Genomic DNA, 18102 nt, shown 5'->3' on the forward strand with positions numbered 1-18102 from the left:
CCGCGAGACCCTCGCGGCTGAGGAAGTCGGCGGCCCAATTGTCCATGCTGGGGATATGCACCGCGGATATCACCAGAACCGTTGCCTCTGCCCAGAGGAGGATCTTGGATACCTCAGCAAGGGCCAAGGAGCTCCGAGTGCCCCCCCGAATGGTTGACATAAGCCACAGCCGTGGCGTTGTCCGTCTGGATTCGGATTGGTAGGCCCTTGAGAATCCTTTCCCAGTGACGGAGGGACAGAAAAATGGCCCGAATCTCGAGGACATTGATCGGCAGAGATGACTCCTGCGCCGACCAACGGCCCTGAACAGTCAGGTGGCGAAACACCGCACCCCAGCCGAGCAGGCTGGCGTCCGTTGTCACCACCTGCCAGTGAACTGGAAGGACCTGCCCTGGGAGATGAGAGGTGACGTCAGCCACCAGTTGAGAGACCCGGAGAGAGAGTTGGATCGGACGATCCAGGGAGAAGACCGACCTGTCCCACTGAGACAGAATGGCTTGTTGAAGAGGTCGCGAATGAAACTGGGCGAAGGGAATCGCTTCCAATGTAGCTACCATCCTCCCCAGAACCTTCATGGCCGATCGGAAGGAGGGAGGCAGAGGACCCTGGAGCAAGCGTATGTCCCGACGAAGGATGGATCTCTTGTCTTCGGGAAGGAAGACCTTGGTCTGACAAGTGTCGAAGAGCATGCCCAGAAAAACAATGTGCTGAGAAGGAATAAGGCAGGACTTCTTCCGGTTGACCAGCCACCCGAAGCGAGCTAGGGTGTCGAGGACGATGGACAGACTTTCGTGAGCCTGAGAAAAGGACGGAGCCTTGATGAGGATATCGTCGAGGTATGGGAACAGAACCAGGCCTCTGACCCTCAAGATGGCCATCAGCGCCGCCATGATCTTCGTGAAAACTCTTCGGGCGGTTGCAAGACCGAACGGCAGGGCGACGAACTGAAAATGTCCCTGGAGCACCGCAAAACGCAGGAATCGGTGATGTCCCGGGAATTCCGGGACATGGAGGTAGGCGTCCTGAATATCTATGGAACACAGAAATTCCTGAGCCTCCATGGAAGCAATTACTGAATGAAGGGATTCCATCCTGAAGTGCTTCAGATGAACTCTCCTGTTCAGTAATTTGAGATCCAGAATGGGACGAACCTTGGCGTCTTTTTTCGGTACCACAAAAAGGTTTGAATAGAAACCTGTGAACCGTTCTTTTTCTGGGACGGGAACGATTACCCCGGCTTTGAGGAGAGAAACGATGGATGCGAAGAAACCCGAAACTAGAGCGGGGTCTCTTGGAGGTTGGGATTCGAAGAAACGATCCAGGGGTCGTGAAACGAACTCTATCTTGTATCCCGAGGATACAACTTCCCTGACCCATGCGTCCTCTACTGAGGAGATCCAGAAGACCCTGAAGAAGAGGAGACGGCCGCCCAGCCTGGGAGGTGGGTTGGGGTCTTGCCGAGAGTCATGCCGACGAGGTTTGGCCTGGGGAAGAAGAGAACTTGTGCCCCCGGTGGCGTCCTTAATGATTTGGTCCAGCTTCGAACCAAAGAGACGAGACCCCTGAAAAGGCAGGCTGGTAAGGGACTTTTTAGAAGACAAATCCGCCTGCCAGGCCTTAAGCTAAACGGTGCGGCGGATGGCAACCGCGTTGCTGGACGCCTGAGCCGCACAAGACGTGGCATCCAGGGAGGCGGAGACCAGATATTCACCCGCGTGAGAAATCTGGTTGGCAAGTTCCGCCAGCTGTCCGGGTGGAGCCCCGTCCAAAATGCCCAGACGGAGTTGTTTGGCCCATTTGGATATGGATTTTGAAACCCAAGTGGAAGCAAAGGCCGGGCAAAGACTAGCTGAGGCCGCTTCAAAGGCTGACTTCGCGAAAGATTCTATGACTATCTAGAATCCTTCAGAGATGCTCCGCCGGACAGTGGAAGGACCGTGTTGGTGGACAGTCTGGAAACCGGAGGATCCACCGAAGGAGAAGCAGTCCAATTAGTGGTGAGCTCCAGAGAAAAGGGATATAAAACTCCAAGTCGCTTTCCTCTCTGAAAGCGTCTGGTCGGGTTCTCTCTTTCTCTGGTCATAATCTCCTCGAATTCCGGGTGAGGAGCGAAAAACTTGGAAGGTGGTTTAGCCTGTCTAAACTAAACCGCCTGATCTGCGGGTCCCGTAGAGGACTCCTTGATGCCACAGGTTTGATTTATCGCACCAATGAGATTCTGGTATATGGTTATATCCCTCATGGTAGCGATTTGGTTCGAATCCAGCTCCGAAACGTCCTCCGAAGGCGCATCTGAGAATGCCTCGCCTGACTCATGGGAGGAGGACCGGGGGGGAAGGCGACTGCAGGGAAGGACCGTGTGATGAGATGGAGCGAGAAGAGGACTCAGACCGGCGTTCCTGTCTGGACCTTTTGTGGCTTGCAATGGAGGGCTCGGACGGAGCTTCCTGCGACCCGGTGGCTACTGCGGGAGTCTGCAGGGTAATCGGTCCAGCACTGACACCAGAGTTTGATACACCCGTGTTAGATCCGCCACCGATTGTGACAGAGAGGAAACCCAGCCTGGGGTGGGGGTATCGCTCTCGAGCGGAGCAGCCGGGGGATCCTGGGCGGTGGGAACAATCGGGTTGCTGCAGGCCTGACAGAGTGGAGAGGACTGACCTGAGGGAAGTTTGCAGTTACAAGACGAACATGCAAAGTATTTGACTAAGGCAGAGGAATTGGAGAAAGAAGCAGGAGGACGAGAGCGGCCCCCTTTAGGAGGTAGACATTTTGAAAAGGTCACTGAAAAAAATGCCAGAGGGTTAGGGGACAGGGGGGCAGAGGGGAGTGTCAGTCTGCAGTGCAGAGCTACTCACGACAGACGAAAAACGGATTCCAGAGGAAGCTGTCCGGCTTGATGGGATGGGCCTCCGGTGAGAAGTAGTCCTTTAGGCAGGAGGGTGGTATGGGCTCCTGCCGCAATTTGGACCGATCTGCGGATGGTGACCGCTGAGATGTGGCGTCAAACGTCGGTACAGAGAGGGGACTCGTGGTGCGGGAGTCCCAAGCTGGCGCTGGTGGGCGGAGAAAAAGGCAGTGCCGCAATGAAATTATTGGGCGGGAGAAAAGCCTGCCCGATGAAAGAGGGAAGGGGGCGGAGTCCGGAACCGGAAGTAGGCCCGGGCAGAGGCCGGGGCCTAAATTAGAGACCGGTGACCGCCAGTGAAGGGCCGCGGCGTCGGAAAGGTGGGCCGCGGCGTCGGAACGGTGCACGGCAGGGAGGAAGCGGCGCGGCAGCCTTGCAAGGCCGCCACGCTGGAGAAATGGCATGGCAGCGCTTAGAGCGGCCGGAGCAGCGCAGCCGCAGGTGCCCGAAACGGCAACCGCCGCGCTGGTGCCGATGGCAAAGTGACTGCTGAGAGCAGGAATAGCGCGGTCACAGGGGCAAGAAGCGGCGCGGAAGTCCGCAAAGGCAGCTGCGCCGGAACAGGGGGCACGGAGGCCGCAGCCACGGATGCGGCACGGCAGCTTGCAGAGATGGGAGGCTCCCTATAGTACATATGAAGGGAAGGAAAAACGAGCTCCAGAAAAAAAGGCCCCTACATCTGCGCGCAGCTGCCCGCATGTAACGCGACCAGCATCTGAGACCCCCTAAATAAAGCACCCCCCTTTGAGGATCTGGGATGGGAAATACTCACCTCAAAACATCCCACGCCGGTACTAACCTGATGAGGGATGAGACGTCCAGGGAGCTGATGGCCATCCTTGTCTCCACAACCGACAGGCTCTGGTGGGCGAGTGGGTGGGGGACGGAGGCAGGACCGGACTTCTAAGCACGCTTGTGTGCTAGGATCGTGGTCCTGCTGAGGGATCTATGAGGATACGGGGTGGCAGTACACGCCGTACTCATAGTCCGCCTTGTGGGATTACAGGTGTGACTGTTCACCCTGTATCCCTCCAGAAAACCTGTAAGAAAAACCGACGCACATTGAGGTAGATAAGGGTCTAATGAAAGACCCGTGTCCACCTCCTACTGACACTAAGCTAAACTGAAGTGCATAATGACAGTCGGTGGGGTGTACACTGCAGAGGAGGAGCTAACTTTTTTGTGCATAGTGTCAGCCTCCTAGTGGCAGCAGCATACACCCATGGTTCCTGTGTCCCCCAATGAGAGGCGATAGAGAAAAATAGAATAAAAAGTAAAAAACTAAAATAAAAACGGTGGGGTCTGAAAGCAGACCCAAGTGCCTCCTACAGACACTAAGCAACTGGTTCACTTGGAGCCAGCAGGAGGGTGTATACTGCTGGGGAGGAGCTATTCTTTCTGTATTACTTAGTGTCCTAGTGGCAGCAGCATAACACCCATGGTCCTGTGTCCCCCAATGAGGCGTAGGAGAAAGTAGGTTTATGCACAACTGTAAGCCTCTGGAGGAACCTACACCTCCTTGAGGTTTGAAGGACTCCAGAGGCACCAGCAGCTTCAAATACCAGTTTGCTGCTTATTAATAGTATTTTAGCAGCTTCTTTCTTAATCCTATGAATTTGTCTGGCAAAAACCTTCCTCATTATGCTTTTATCTGCACTAACCCATCTATGATCTGCATTAGCCACAAATCTCTTCACAGTACGATGATCAAACTTATGTTTTCTTGAAATATCTAAATGTTTTGGTATCTTGTTCAAGGCATTTACTATTTAATGCTTTTCGGCAGCAAAGAGATAATTTTTCTTTCCCATATTACTTGAAACCTGTGGCTGCTTAATAATTTGGAACGTCCCTCTTAAGTAGTTTTTCTTTAAGACACAAGACCATCCATGAATTTGAAAAAAAAAATTGCATCTTAATGATAAATCCAATTTGCATAATAATTTAGAACATGGAATAGACTTATTTCATTATTCACTTTTCCTGCATAGCTCTCACCCTTCGAACACCTGTGCGGTCTGCTCCTGGTTGAGAATCAGGCAGGTGTTATAATGTCTCAGGACAGCCACAATGCACAAACATAGTCCCATGGTATAACTACCAACAAGGTCAGAAGACTTTAGAAGGAGCTCTGCTTCAACAACGCTCAGCTCATTCAGTAACTGCAAGGATGAAAAGGAAAAAGTAGACAGAGCTAAATAAATGCGAAAAAGCAAAAATTAATGAAAAAAAAAAAAGCTTAAAAAGTATAATGCAAACCTGAATAGCAAAGTCAATTAGACCGCTAATATTAAGAGAATATTCCATCAAGTCAAAGATGAACTGGACATGTTGCACCAGAGGAAGGTGATAAGATAATCCCAAAGCAAAGCTTGTAATTTGTTCAAGTACATTTCGAGAAACCTGCAATCCAAAGAGGAGTTAGTTATCCACAAAATACAAATACATTGCATACATTCTAACATTCGTAGGAAACCAAAAATAAAAATCTGTAGCATGCTCTATATGTCAGTGGATTTCGCGTTATGCAATGAAAAAGGTCAAATCAGCATCAAAGTCTCCATAAACATGGATGTTGCAGATTATTTTATGTACCATATATACTCGTGTATAAGCAGACCCAAGTATAAGCCAAGGCACCTAGTTTCGAACCAAAAAACTGGGAAAGCTTATTGACTCGAGCATAAACCGGGTATGCAATGTCCTCTCATGCCCATCCTTGTCTGCGTGGCTCCTCATCCTCATCCTTGTCCGTGTGGCTCCTCATTCCCATCCTTGTCTGCATGGCTCCTCTCTCCCCTCCTTGTCTGCATGGCTTCTTATCCCCATCCTTGCAAGCATGGCTCCTTATCCCCATCCTTGCAAGCATGGCTCCTTATCCCCATCCTTGCATGCGTGGTCCCCCATGAGAAAGGCATAGGAGAAAAAAAAAAAAAACACACACACACACACACACACACATCCTACTTACCTTCCCTGCGCGCTCTCGCGCACCTTGTTCCGGTGTCAGCAGCTCATGTGGCCAAGCGATCACGTGTCCCCGATCATTAAGCGAATGAATATTCACCTCTCTCCACACCTATGGGAGTGGAGAGAGGTGAATATTCATTACCTTAATGAGCAGGCACCCGTGATAGCCCTGCACGCTGCTGGAAGCCGGCGACTGCGGCTGTAACTATGTGCTGTAAGAGAAATGAATATTCATTGCAAGTGCAGTGAATATTCATTTCTCTTTAGCAGCGGGTACATGCTTTAGCCGCAGCCGCCGGCTACCGTCTCCTGTGACCCGCTGCTCCTCCTCCCCGCCGTCTTCTGAGACAATGACTCGTGTATATGCCGAGGAGGGCGTTTTCAGCACAAAAAAAAAAAGGTGTTGAAAAACTCGGCTTACACAGGAGTATTTATGGTAATTATATCTCAACTTAAAAAGGGAACCAGTCAGGTCAGAAAATGCCATCAACCAACAAATGTAGTGTTAATCTTCACATTATGTGCCCGGTTACAGGACTGAAAGTGCAGTACTTAAGAGAAAATTAACAATTTCTCCCGAAAGCTGCCGGCTGTCAGTCATTGAGGTGTGGCCAGAGCAATTATAATCATCGCTCACAGAACTGGGAGCGGCAGCTGAAAGAACACTCGGTACTGACAGCCGGCTCCTACAATCACCGGTTACAGCACTGGGAGCGGCAGCTCTAAGCACACCCCAAGACTGACAGCTGAATCTTCAGTGCATCAGTAAAGAGTCAGCTGTAAATGGGTGCTGACACATGCTTACAGCCGTGCTGTGAATGGTGACTATAATTGCTCTGGGCACACCACAATGACTGAAAACCAGATGCTACCAGGAGAAATAATGTGAATTTTCTCCCAGGTGCCGCACTTTCAGTACAGCAGCCGGGCAACTCCATCACACTACTAATCTGCAGATTGACCCTATATCTGCAGGTTAATAGTGTTATTGCACTGGATAGACTCCCATTAAAAAGAAGATTAGAGCTTGGGAACAGGCCTTAGCCCAGAGAATTTTATGATACTGTTTGCAGGTAGATGCAATTGGCAAGTTGTTACTATATGGTGCTACAAAATTGACGGTGCCTAAAAGAAAGGCCAGAAAAAGAGATGTATAAATTGGGAAATGTCACACCAGTGGACATTGTTACATAATATAGAAGCAACTGAGCAAGATCAAGATGGAGGCATGGAGTTAATAAGTGTTGAGTCTGAAATAAAAGTTCTGTAGATAGAAGTGTACTCAGATCAATGAACAAGGTATATCTTTACAAGTGAATGTCTAGGAAAGCGTGTCAGCGCTGAGATTTTAGGTGGCGTTCATCAGAATAACCATATCGTAGTGATCTTACACAGTTCACCACAATGTCATTCTCAGAGTATTATGTCTGCCTCATCCAAGCAAGTAAAAAAGAGCAATGGACATAAAGCTAGAAGGGCATCAACAATATGATGGAACTAATCCCAACACAATGCCATTCTGTACGCCCCCCCCACCCCCAACAATTGCTATCCTGAATGGGCTACCTGAGCTGTAACTTGATGCTGGTCAAAGTGTGAGAGCTGCTGAAACCGGTGGAAAATTTCTTCTGCTGTAGGAAATGCTTCGGGTTTTACCCTGCGTCTACGTTGTCCTTCATTGGACCCTAGAAGGATAAGTTGCATGCCATCATTAATCAGGCTGTGCATTTCACATGACCGAATTGAAAAGATTTATCTGAGCAGTTCTAACCTGTCTCTGCCGTGCTTTTCCGGTTCAGCACCTTAAGAATGTCTCTGGTGATCTTCTTGATTACATGGCGAGCATCATCTCTTTGCCTGCCCACTCCAAACAAAACGACTAACCTCTGATTGCACTCATGACTACAAGATTCTTCCTGGAGGGGAGAAAGTTGGAGACTGAAGCACAGGTAAACCTAGCAGAAAAAGGAAAAAAAACTAAGTCACCACTAACCTGTGGAATAGGGAAATGAGTGGCATATTGGATGTGACGTGGTTGATCATAAAGGGAAGCCAGCAAACCATCACCACTTGACGTCTTCACTGGCCGACGGCCGTCATTCTCTCCCTCATCAGGGCCTGGGCTACATCCTTCACAACGCATGGCAGGTGAGAACATCTAAAAAGAAATCCAACAGCAACTTATAAGATTCCTGTAAACCTTTATGCAGCATTTATTTTAAGAAAAACTAGTAATGCACATGGGGATGTGAGGGGTGATAATCAGTAGCCAGGCAGCATACATCCGGGACACTTGGGCACCCCTAACACACACAGATCACCCCACAGACATCAACAAGTAACATCCAGGGAGGATAGGTGGGTGAGTGGAAAGGAACACATCAAACTTACTTGGAAATCATTTTTCTCCATATCATCAAATAAAGCACCTGAACTGTGGTCAATGTCCATTGTTTCCGAAAGCGCTGTGTCCTAAAATATAGATGTTGCAGGAGTTATATTGAGGTCATAGACTGAAATTAGAGAAGAACAACATCCACAGACTCTGCATTCAGGAAAGCAAATCAGCAGTGGTTTGATGATTTTACATATGTAATAAAGAAGTAATCACTTTTTATATTAAAATGTATGGGAGGTCTAAAATGCTGCCAATTTGCACAGTGGTCTGTGTGACACTTTAAATAGACAGGCTAACACACCACACTAGAGCAACACCTCAGGTGAACGAGCAGCAAACAAAGAAAATCCCGGGTGAGTAAAACTTCACATTTATTAGATGCGATTAAAATACTCCAAGTTGGTCGCGGGTAGATTAAAAAGGTTATTGAGCAGTAAACAAAAAAGAGGGATGTTTGGTACTCACCGTAAAATCTCTTTCTTGGAGCCTTCATTGGGGGACACAGGTAACCATGGGCATATGCTGCTGTCGCTAGGAGGCTGACACTATGCAAAAAAAGGAAATTAGCTCCTCCTCTGCAGTATACACCCACTGACAGAGGAAGTACCTCAGTTAGTGTTAAAGCAGTAGGAGAAGCAACCAAAACTCAACATATGTACCAATCCAACAACGGAGGCACATAGACCAAATAATGGTACAACATATGTACTGTACCAATCCAACCTGAAGACACATAGATCAAATAATGGTACAACATACCAAATAATGGTACCACATATGTGCCAATGCAACAACGAAGGTACATTACTGGTACAAACAGTTAGGGAGGGTGCTGTGTCCCCCAATGAAGGCTCCAAGAAAGATTTTACAGTAAGTACCAAAAATCCCTCTTTCTTTATCGCTTCATTGGGGGACACAGGTAACCATGGGACGTCCCAAAGCAGTCCCTAGGGTGGGAAACAGGAAGATTCAAGGAATAAATGGGCTCAGGTCGGTCGGCGCAAAACCAGCACCTGCCTTCCCAGGCCTGCATCAGACGAGGCATGGTATGAACACTGTAAAGACTAACAAAAGAGGGCAAAGATGACCAGGTTGCAGCCTTACAGTCTGGAAAGCCAAATCCTGGTAACAAACAGCCTAGGAGGCCCCCACCGCAGGGCGAAGTGAGCCTTCACCCCCGGAGGAGCCTGCACCGTCGGAAGAGGCTGTTTGTCCTGAACACGGAATGCCTCACGGCAATAGAGAAACTAGAAGCTAGGAGCCCTTTAAGGCAACCTTCAGAGATGATGAGCAGGGGAATCAGATTGACGAAAGGGAGCAGTCCTTGAAAGGTAGACTCGGAGAGCTGTGACGGAATCCAGCTTGTAGAGGGACTTCTCCAGGGGATGGACTGGAGAGACACAGAAGGAAGGACAATGACTTTGTTAATGAGAAAGGAAAAGACCACCTCGGGAACAATGGAAGGGCCAGGCCCGAAAACCACCTTGTCCTGATATAGGATCAGGAGCGGGGAAAGGCAGGACAATGCCGCTAACTTGGAAACTCTCCTGATGGACATAATTGAGCAAAGAAGACAACTGTCTAAGACAGGAGAAAAAATGTCATGTGTTGAATGGGCTAAAAACAGGGGCGCGCTGCGGCGCGCCTAAGACCAGATTAAAATCCCATGGATTTATCGGAGGACAATAAGGAGGAGCCAGGTGGGCGACTCCTTGAAGAAAACCAAGAATGAAAGGAAAACGGACATAGGGACCAGACCCTTGTCCATACTCCACCAAAAGAAGGCCTTTCAGTATTTGTAGTAGATACGCAAGGATGCTGGTTTCCCGGTCCAAATCATTGTCTGAATGACCAGAAGGGGAAAAACCAGCCTCCCCCAAGACTATGGCCTCAACGGCCATGCTGTGAAAGACAGAGACTATGGACTCTGGTGGAAGAGGGAACATTGAGAGAAAGGATCTGGACGGCCTGGAAGCTTCCAAGGGGCGTCTATGAACATATTCACGGGGCCTTTCTTGGCCAATCCGAAGATAACAGGAATATAGGGATCCCTTCTTCCTTTATCCTTTTCACAACTCTCGGGCCGAGGGAAGAGACGGAAAAGGAGAGAGCAGATGGAATTGTGACCACAATATTACTAGAGCAGCACAACAGGTGGCTAGCAGTCCCGGGATCTGGCTACGAACCAAGGAACCTTGTGGTTTATCCAAGACGCCACGAGGCGCCACGAGGACAACATGCGGAGACCCCTATTTCAGCATATATGGAAGACAGAGGGGCTGAGCCATTGGCTGCCCGAAGCGAGACCCAGATGGCTCAGAAAATCGATTGCCCAGTTTCCAACCCTCGGAATGTGCACGGTTGATATGACGGAAAAATTAAGCTCTGCCTCTCGCAGAATTCTTGTTAACTCTGACTTCACTTGTTTGATGAGAGTACCGCCTTAACGGTTTATGTAAACCTCGGCTGTGGCGTTGTCTCTTGGGCGTTCCAGTGGACCTGCGCTGTATGACGAAGAAAAAGGGGCTCCGCAAAAGAAGAGACTGGCGTTGTTGGTGAAAACCTGCCACTAGAGAGGAAAGAGGAACTTCCTTTATAGGACTGATGCCGATGGCATTACCAGATGAGGGACTGCCTCACTCTGAGAGGAAGAAGCACAGGATTGTCCGTGGAAACGACCAGAGAGCCCGCTGAAGGGGGCGGGCATGGAACTAGGCAAAAGGAACGGTTTCCGAGGCGACAATCCATTTCCCCTAGAACTCCTATGCAGGACCATAGGGGAAGAGAAGCTGATCGCTTTAGAGTACAGAAATCCCTGGCAGAGGGATGAAAAACCTTCTCCTTTGGAAGGAAGAGACGGGCTTGGGTCAAGTCGAACCCATACCTAGAAACACCAAGTGCTAAGCAAAGGTGAGGGAGGACTTTTCTGTTTATAATCTAGCTGAGATGGACCCTGATATGTAGAGTAAACTGAAGACTCTGGTTGCAGTCTCAGCGGGACGGCTCATTGATCAGAAGATCGTTTAAGTAGGGAAATATGAAAACTCCCTTGGATAGAAGACTGACCCTGACCGCTGCCATGACGTAAATAGTCTAGGAGCAGAGGCTAGGATGAAGGAGAGGGCCGTGAACTGATAAGGACCCTCCTGGATCGCACATCATAGGAGCCTCTGAAGCTAAACACAAATAAGAATGTGAGGAAAATTCTCTCGAGTCCATGAAAGTGATTACCGAACTTAGTGACATCGTCCTGAAAAGACAGTACCGAACGTGACCGGTAAACCGCTCGAGGACTAAAAACCGAAGAGCGTTCCGCCTTTCTTCGTGACTAAGAAAGAATAGAATAGAACCCCGAGAACAGTACGTTCCTGGGGACGGGTACGATCACTCCTGTGAATGGCAGGTAAAGACTGCCTGAAGAACTGCTGGGGCCTGCGACGTATGTCTTGACGGGCGAAAAAACAAAAGGAAACTTCTTCCTGGGGGAGAAGAACGGTATATTGTAGCCGGAAGTCGCTACCTCTTTTGAGGTTGAAGCAACCTTTTCCTATTAAAAGGACATTAGGCTTGGACCGGAAAAGCGAGGTGTTTTTCCCCCGCCGGTGGCATTCGAAACTATTGATCCAGCTTGGATCCAAAAGATCTAGAGACTTGGAAGGCAAAACCAGTGAGGCCAGAGAATGCGGCGTATGGCAACGATGCTGCAGGTAGTCGTGACGGGACAACCAGCCGCATCAAAAGGGGAGCGGTCACGAGATATTTGCTGGCATGGGCAATCTGATCAGCCAGATCTGGCCTCCCATCCGGAGGAGCGGCCGCTAGAATACCTTAACTAAGTATTCTTGCCCCGACAGACATGGATCTTGACACCCAGGTGTAGGCAAATGTGGGACAGAGAGGCGCCAGCTGCCTCAACGGCTGACTTAACCAAGGATTCAATCTGTCTATCTGTAGAATCCTTAAGGGTACCGTCACACATTGAAATTTCCATCGCTACGACGTTACGATTCGTGACGTTCTAGCGATATCGTTACGATATCGCAGTTTCTGACACGCTACTGCGATCAGACACCCTGCTGAGAATCGTACGTCGTAGCAGATCGTTTGGAACTTTCTTTCGTCGCTTGATCACCCGCTGACATCGCTGGATCGTTGTGTGTGACAGCGATCCAGCGATGTCTTCGCTTGTAACCAGGGTAAACATCGGGTAACTAAGCGAGGGCCGCGCTTAGTAACCCGATGTTTACCCTGGTTACCAGCGTAAACGTAAAAAAACAAACCGTACATAATCACCCGTCGGTGTCCTTCAGGTCCCTTGCCGTCTGCTTCCTGCTCTGAGTGCCGGCCGGAAAGTGAGAGCAGAGCGCAGCGGTGCTGCGATCTGCTCTCACTGTACGGCTGCACTCAGAGCAGGAAGCAGACGGCAAGGGACCTGAAGGACACCGACGGGTGAGTATGTACGGTTTGTTTTTTTACGTTTACGCTGGTAACCAGGGTAAACATCGGGTTACTAAGCGCGGCCCTGCGCTTAGTTACCCGATGTTTACCCTGGTTACCCGGGGACTTCGGCATCGCTCCAGCGCCGTGATTGCAACGTGTGACCGCAGTCTACGACGCTGGAGCGATGCTTATACGACGCTGCGACGTCACGAATCGTGCCGTCGCAGCGATGAAAATTTCAATGTGTGACGGTACCCTAAGGGATGCACTGATCAGTAGAGACAAGGCTGTCTAGAAAGACAGGCGAGAAGCCGGCGGATCCACCTTAGGGATTCTTAGGCCATTTATCAAGAAGGCCTGGTCTAAAGGGGTAGAGGATGTGTAGCTTCCTCCTACCTGGGAGGCGCTTTTCAGAGTGTTCCCAGGGTTTAGACATAGTCATGACAAGTTCCCTGTGATCAGGGAAAATTCCGGGAAAAACATTTTTACCCATTTGAAAGTAACAGAGTGCTCGTGAGCAGGAGCCTCATCCTCCTGTAGGTTCAAATATCGTAGTTACTCACCGATAACGGTATTTCTCTGATCCCATGACGGCACCACAGAGAGAGGGATCCGCCCTCAGGGACAGGAAACCCACAGGTTAAAAAGGCGGGACCTCTCCTCCACCTCAGTTTGTTTTATAGAGCCTTGACAGGACTTCAGCTGTAACTTAAGTAGTTATTTACACACACAGAAAGTCTTTCAAGTCATCGTTTATCATCATTATATTATTATTAAAAAATTATTTTTTTTTCGCACCGCGTGGCTAAGCATTAATGGCTTACTAGTAGTGTGCACACCCATATGTGAAGGGAGGGAATATACGGGTGCCGTCATGGGATCAGAGAAATACCGTTATCGGTGAGTAACTACGATATTCTCTTACCCCCATGACGGCACCACGGAGAGAATTTCATAGGATGTGAGTTTAGGGTGGGATTACTGCCTCCAGAACCCTTCTCCCGAAGGTTAAGTCTGAAGAGGAAGATAGGTCAAGCTGGTAGTCCTCCTTCTAGGGCCCTAAGCCGGCGTTAACATACCAGGTAGCCGCCGCTACCTATTACCAGCTGCTGCTGCTGAAGGAAAGAGGCAGACTGGTGTCCTCTTCACTGCCTCTTCCCTGCACATTCGTACAAGGCCCGCCGACCCCGGATTGTGCCTTCAGGGAGAACCTCCATCTACGACCGCGGCAGGGCCCCCCCGCTGCCTGAATTCGGCCAGATGGTCCCCGATATCCCGCGACGTCAGGTAACTGTGGATTCCCCGTCAGAGACAGGAAACCAAACTGAGGTGGAGGAGAGGTCCCGCCTTTTTAACCTGTGGGTTTCCTGTCCCTGAGGGCGGAATGCCTCTCTCCGTGGTGCCGTCATGGGGGTAAAAGAAAATTTGGTATTTTGCCAAGATGAGGTTATTGAGCATATCTTGCATCGTGTTCAGGTCGGATCCGTATCGGACTCAGACTCAGACTGGGAATCCATATCCGACCCAAAAACCACCTCTGAGGAGGGGCATGGGATGAGGAATGCATCCAGGAGAAAGTAGAGGGACCCGCAGCTTCCTTTGCTTTGTACGCGATCTGTCCCTGTGAAGGTCGCGGCCAGGTGCGTGTGAATCTCCGTGAGAGGTGTTCGGAGCACTGGTGGCAGAAGACAAACGTGTAGGACGCTCCAGGACCTGGACCAGGGACTGTGAGTTTGGTCAGATCTGAGACCGACTGTGACCTGGCAACAGCCCACTCCGGAAGGAGGGGTGTGCTCTCATCCCGGGAGTCAGAGGGTTTCTCTGAATGCCACTGCTCTTGTACGGAAGGCACAAGCATCGCGGATTATAGGGACAGGAATGGGCCTCCCTGAGATTGGGCATAAGTAATAGGCTAGGGCTACAGCTGGGAGAGCTAAGCCCTTGTGAAGAGAGAAAATAACCAGTCTGAGCTGGTCCTACCTGATAACAGAGACGGCTGTCAATGTTCAGGCTGCAGTGTCCCCAGAACCAGTAGGTTAATGATGGACGCCTTTTGTGCCCTTCGGAAGGTGATGGTGGCTGCACGATTCTTGATACGGTTTCGAAACTTCACTCAACCTGCAGGCAGAGATACACTATGTCCCCCCTGTGGGGGGGGGGGGGGTTTCGTGTATCGGGAGAGAGGGATAGAGAAAAAACACTCATTAGGCCAGGAGACAGCGCCTCAGCGTACGGTGTGCTCTAATGAGCAGAGAGTCCCATAAGAGGGTGTGGCTAAGCGGAAGGCAACCGCGGCTACACAGAGTCCGGGGAAAAGACCCCGACGCCGGGGGGCTAAATTAACGGGTGCATATAATTATGCGAAGCCTCCACACCGACAATGACAGGACCGGAAATTGGCATTAAAGAAGGTCCTAGTCCGGTATGAAAATTGGCCACGTCTGACAGTGTCAGAAAGTGGGGGCCCCAAAGTTGGGGACTAAATTAACAAAGGACATGGAATTATGTGCAGTCTCGGCACCGGCGGTGGCAGGGCCGGTAAACGAAGGTCCTAGTCTGCGTCTGGTGGGAGTAGGCGCCCTTCCATTGACTGTGCCGCCAGAGGAGTGCACCGGGTAGGGGGAGGAGGCCCCTTGATAGGGAGAAAAGAGCGCGATAAATACGCGCGCTTAATGCGGAGGGCGTTAACGAAGCACTAGCTGAGGAAAAGATGGCCGTTGTTGTTCAGTGACGTCATGTTCTGTGCAGCGTTCTCGCGGGTAAACGGTGAGGCAGGCGGCTAGCTTCCAGGGACAGAGAAAAGGACATACCTGTAAAAGGTGAGTCCCGAATCCCTATTCACTGACAAGTAACACATCAGGAGCCCTCAGGAAGGGTGAGGGTCACTGGAAACAAGGATCCTCCTTCCCGCACCGTCTCCGGACGGTGCAGAAGATGGCATCAACCCCTTAAAAGGGGGAGCCACCGCTGGTGACCACCGTCTTCCTCTCAGCCCTCTCCGAGGAGAGGGGTGAGAGGGGAAATGGCAAGGACTGGCCACCGGAATCAGCCCTGGAGCACCCGTGAAGGTGACAGGGGATAATGTCCTGCCTGCGGGTCTGAGAGTTGCGATGTGGGTGACACCACACTGCTCGCTCAGCCGCATAATATGGGAAGGCAGAGTGAGAAATTACACCGTTTCCCTGAAGCTGTATCTGAAAGACAAAGGGAAATTGTTAATAAAACACAACAAACCAGTAAGGAAAAAAGGATTAGCTGCGGATCTGGGGACAGATCCAGGTCTGCCTCCTACAGACACTAAGCTTAAACTGAGGTACTTCCTGCCCGTCGGTGGGTGTATACTGCCTGAGGAGGAGCCATTTTCCTTTTTTTGCATAGTGTCAGCCTCCTAGCGACAGCAGCATACAACCATGGTTACCTGTGTCCCCCCAATGAAGCAATAAAGAAATATCCAATTTGGAAAATGAAATCTCGGGGAATTAAAACGTAACATTTGTTAGACTCTGTTAAAATACTCCATTAAGATAATACTGGGCACAATAAGATAGCGAATCAACGCGTTTCAGGGTGAAGCCTTACTTATGGTTTTAATCATGATTAAAGCTTCTCGATGAAACGCATTGGTTTGCCACCTTATTGTGTCCAGTATTATTGTAATGGAGTACTTTAACAGCGTCTAACAAATGTTACGTTTTAATTCCCAGAGATTTCATTTTCCAAATTGGTTATTTTTTGTTTACTGCTCAATAACCTTTTTAATCTACCCGCTACCAACTTACAAAATGTAGCTTTATTTTTTTAACACACCTCCAGTTTTATACTATTATTCGTCTCTCCCTCTTTGCGGTCTGTATCATCTGCTGTATCCTCGTATGGGGAACGAGGTCGAGGTGCGTGAGGGTCCAGTCCCAGGTCCCCTCTAGATATCAGGGTGCACATATACATGTTGTGAGAAAAGACGTCATGTCGAATAAGCTCGCAAAATAGCAAGACCAGATTGAAGAATTCTACTCGTTCTCCCTCGTTTGTAGGGTCCGCTATAAAAGAAAACAAACATAAAAAAAGTAAGGCGTAAATCAGTACAGAATACAGTGGTGAATATACCTTAATGTTTATAACAAAATAATATTATGCAAGTTCATGCCCCATACTAGGACCCGACACACCAGAGGACATGTACGTAAAATGTGTTTTTGAGCACTCACTTTGAATATAAAATCTACACAGCATACCCAACACTCACAAACCGCTCGTCACATCTGAGCAGCCCATACTCACTTAACACTGGGGCTTGGGTATCAAGAAACTGGAGAAGGACATCCTGAAATACAGGGGGTGAACTAAGTGCAGACAAAGAACCAGAAGACACCGACCCTTTTTCATCAACTGCTTCAGAGTCTCCACATCTCTGAAAAAGAAAAGAGACCCCAAAGTCAAAGATGAAAAAAAAACAAAAAAAAACTTTCGGCAACTATAAGGAAGCAAAATGATTTCTTAAAGATACCTCAGCTTCAATCTCCATCTGTCTCTTCTCCAACAATTTAGCTACAACTAAGGCACGGTGATGTCCATAGCGCTTGCAACTGACAGCCCACTCACACAGCAGGGCAACTACAGCATCGTCATCTGGTGAGATCTACAAAACAAGGGGCATCAGAAATCACTAAAACAGCAGACCGACAATCAAGTCTAGTAAAGGGACAAGAGACAGCGCCATCACCTCGTGACCATCCTTGCCGAGGCCCAATCCAAAGATGCGATTATAAAGAGAATCCAGGTTGTTACTGAAATCGGACTTCTCAAAACTGTGGCTATCCAGAACCTCCAGAGTATGAAGAACACGTCCAATGGGAAACCCTAAAATGTGAGAGTAGCTTATTAAACAAAAAAATAACTAAAAAGGAACTAAAAAGAACCTAAAGCTCTGTATACAGCACAATAGTACCTGCTGTAGCTTCCTGACACTTATCAAATGACCACCGGACCTCTACTGCTCGTCCTCGCTCCTTTATCTGCTGCTCCATTTCTCGAAGTTTTCTACGAACCTGAGACATACGTACAACTGATAAGAAAAACTTCCAACAAGAGAGCAAAGCACTTAGAGTATTGACTGGAAACTTTTATGCCTTGTTTACCTGCTGTGTGAACGCAGAATTGCCCCCTGGCATGGGCAGACTAGAAGGAGCAATTGGAAGGTGATCCAAAGGGGACCCAGTCTTAATTCTGTTGTCAGTCAAAGAGTAATGCCATACAAGAGCACTGGGACAACACAGAACAATACTCTGCAAAGAAGTGGAAAAAGTAATGTTATATTTTCCAAAACAGTAAAACCACTAATGGTGTTTCTATCATAACTTCTATAAAACCCATCGGAGGCCAAATATGG

The 18102-nt window shown here is 49.1% G+C and overlaps 1 protein-coding gene across 4 annotated transcripts in view; it reads right to left on the reverse strand.

Annotated features, from left to right (window-relative positions):
- Positions 1-18102, reverse strand: part of MED12 (mediator complex subunit 12) — a 142608-nt gene that overhangs the window by 94087 nt on the left and 30419 nt on the right. For all 4 annotated transcript variants that reach the window (XM_077284995.1, XM_077284994.1, XM_077284993.1 and 1 more), the window contains exons 8-19: positions 17852-17998; positions 17662-17761; positions 17437-17573; positions 17221-17352; positions 16995-17124; positions 16524-16753; positions 8270-8350; positions 7872-8036; positions 7650-7794; positions 7445-7563; positions 5168-5311; positions 4907-5070 (exon numbers count right to left, since the gene is read on the reverse strand). In XM_077284995.1, the coding sequence (XP_077141110.1) occupies positions 4907-5070; positions 5168-5311; positions 7445-7563; positions 7650-7794; positions 7872-8036; positions 8270-8350; positions 16524-16753; positions 16995-17124; positions 17221-17352; positions 17437-17573; positions 17662-17761; positions 17852-17998 (1694 nt within the window). The remainder of the gene's footprint in view (positions 1-4906; positions 5071-5167; positions 5312-7444; positions 7564-7649; positions 7795-7871; positions 8037-8269; positions 8351-16523; positions 16754-16994; positions 17125-17220; positions 17353-17436; positions 17574-17661; positions 17762-17851; positions 17999-18102) is intronic.

Source organism: Ranitomeya variabilis, chromosome 2, assembly GCF_051348905.1.
Source record: "Ranitomeya variabilis isolate aRanVar5 chromosome 2, aRanVar5.hap1, whole genome shotgun sequence".
Classification (NCBI taxonomy): domain Eukaryota; kingdom Metazoa; phylum Chordata; class Amphibia; order Anura; family Dendrobatidae; genus Ranitomeya; species Ranitomeya variabilis.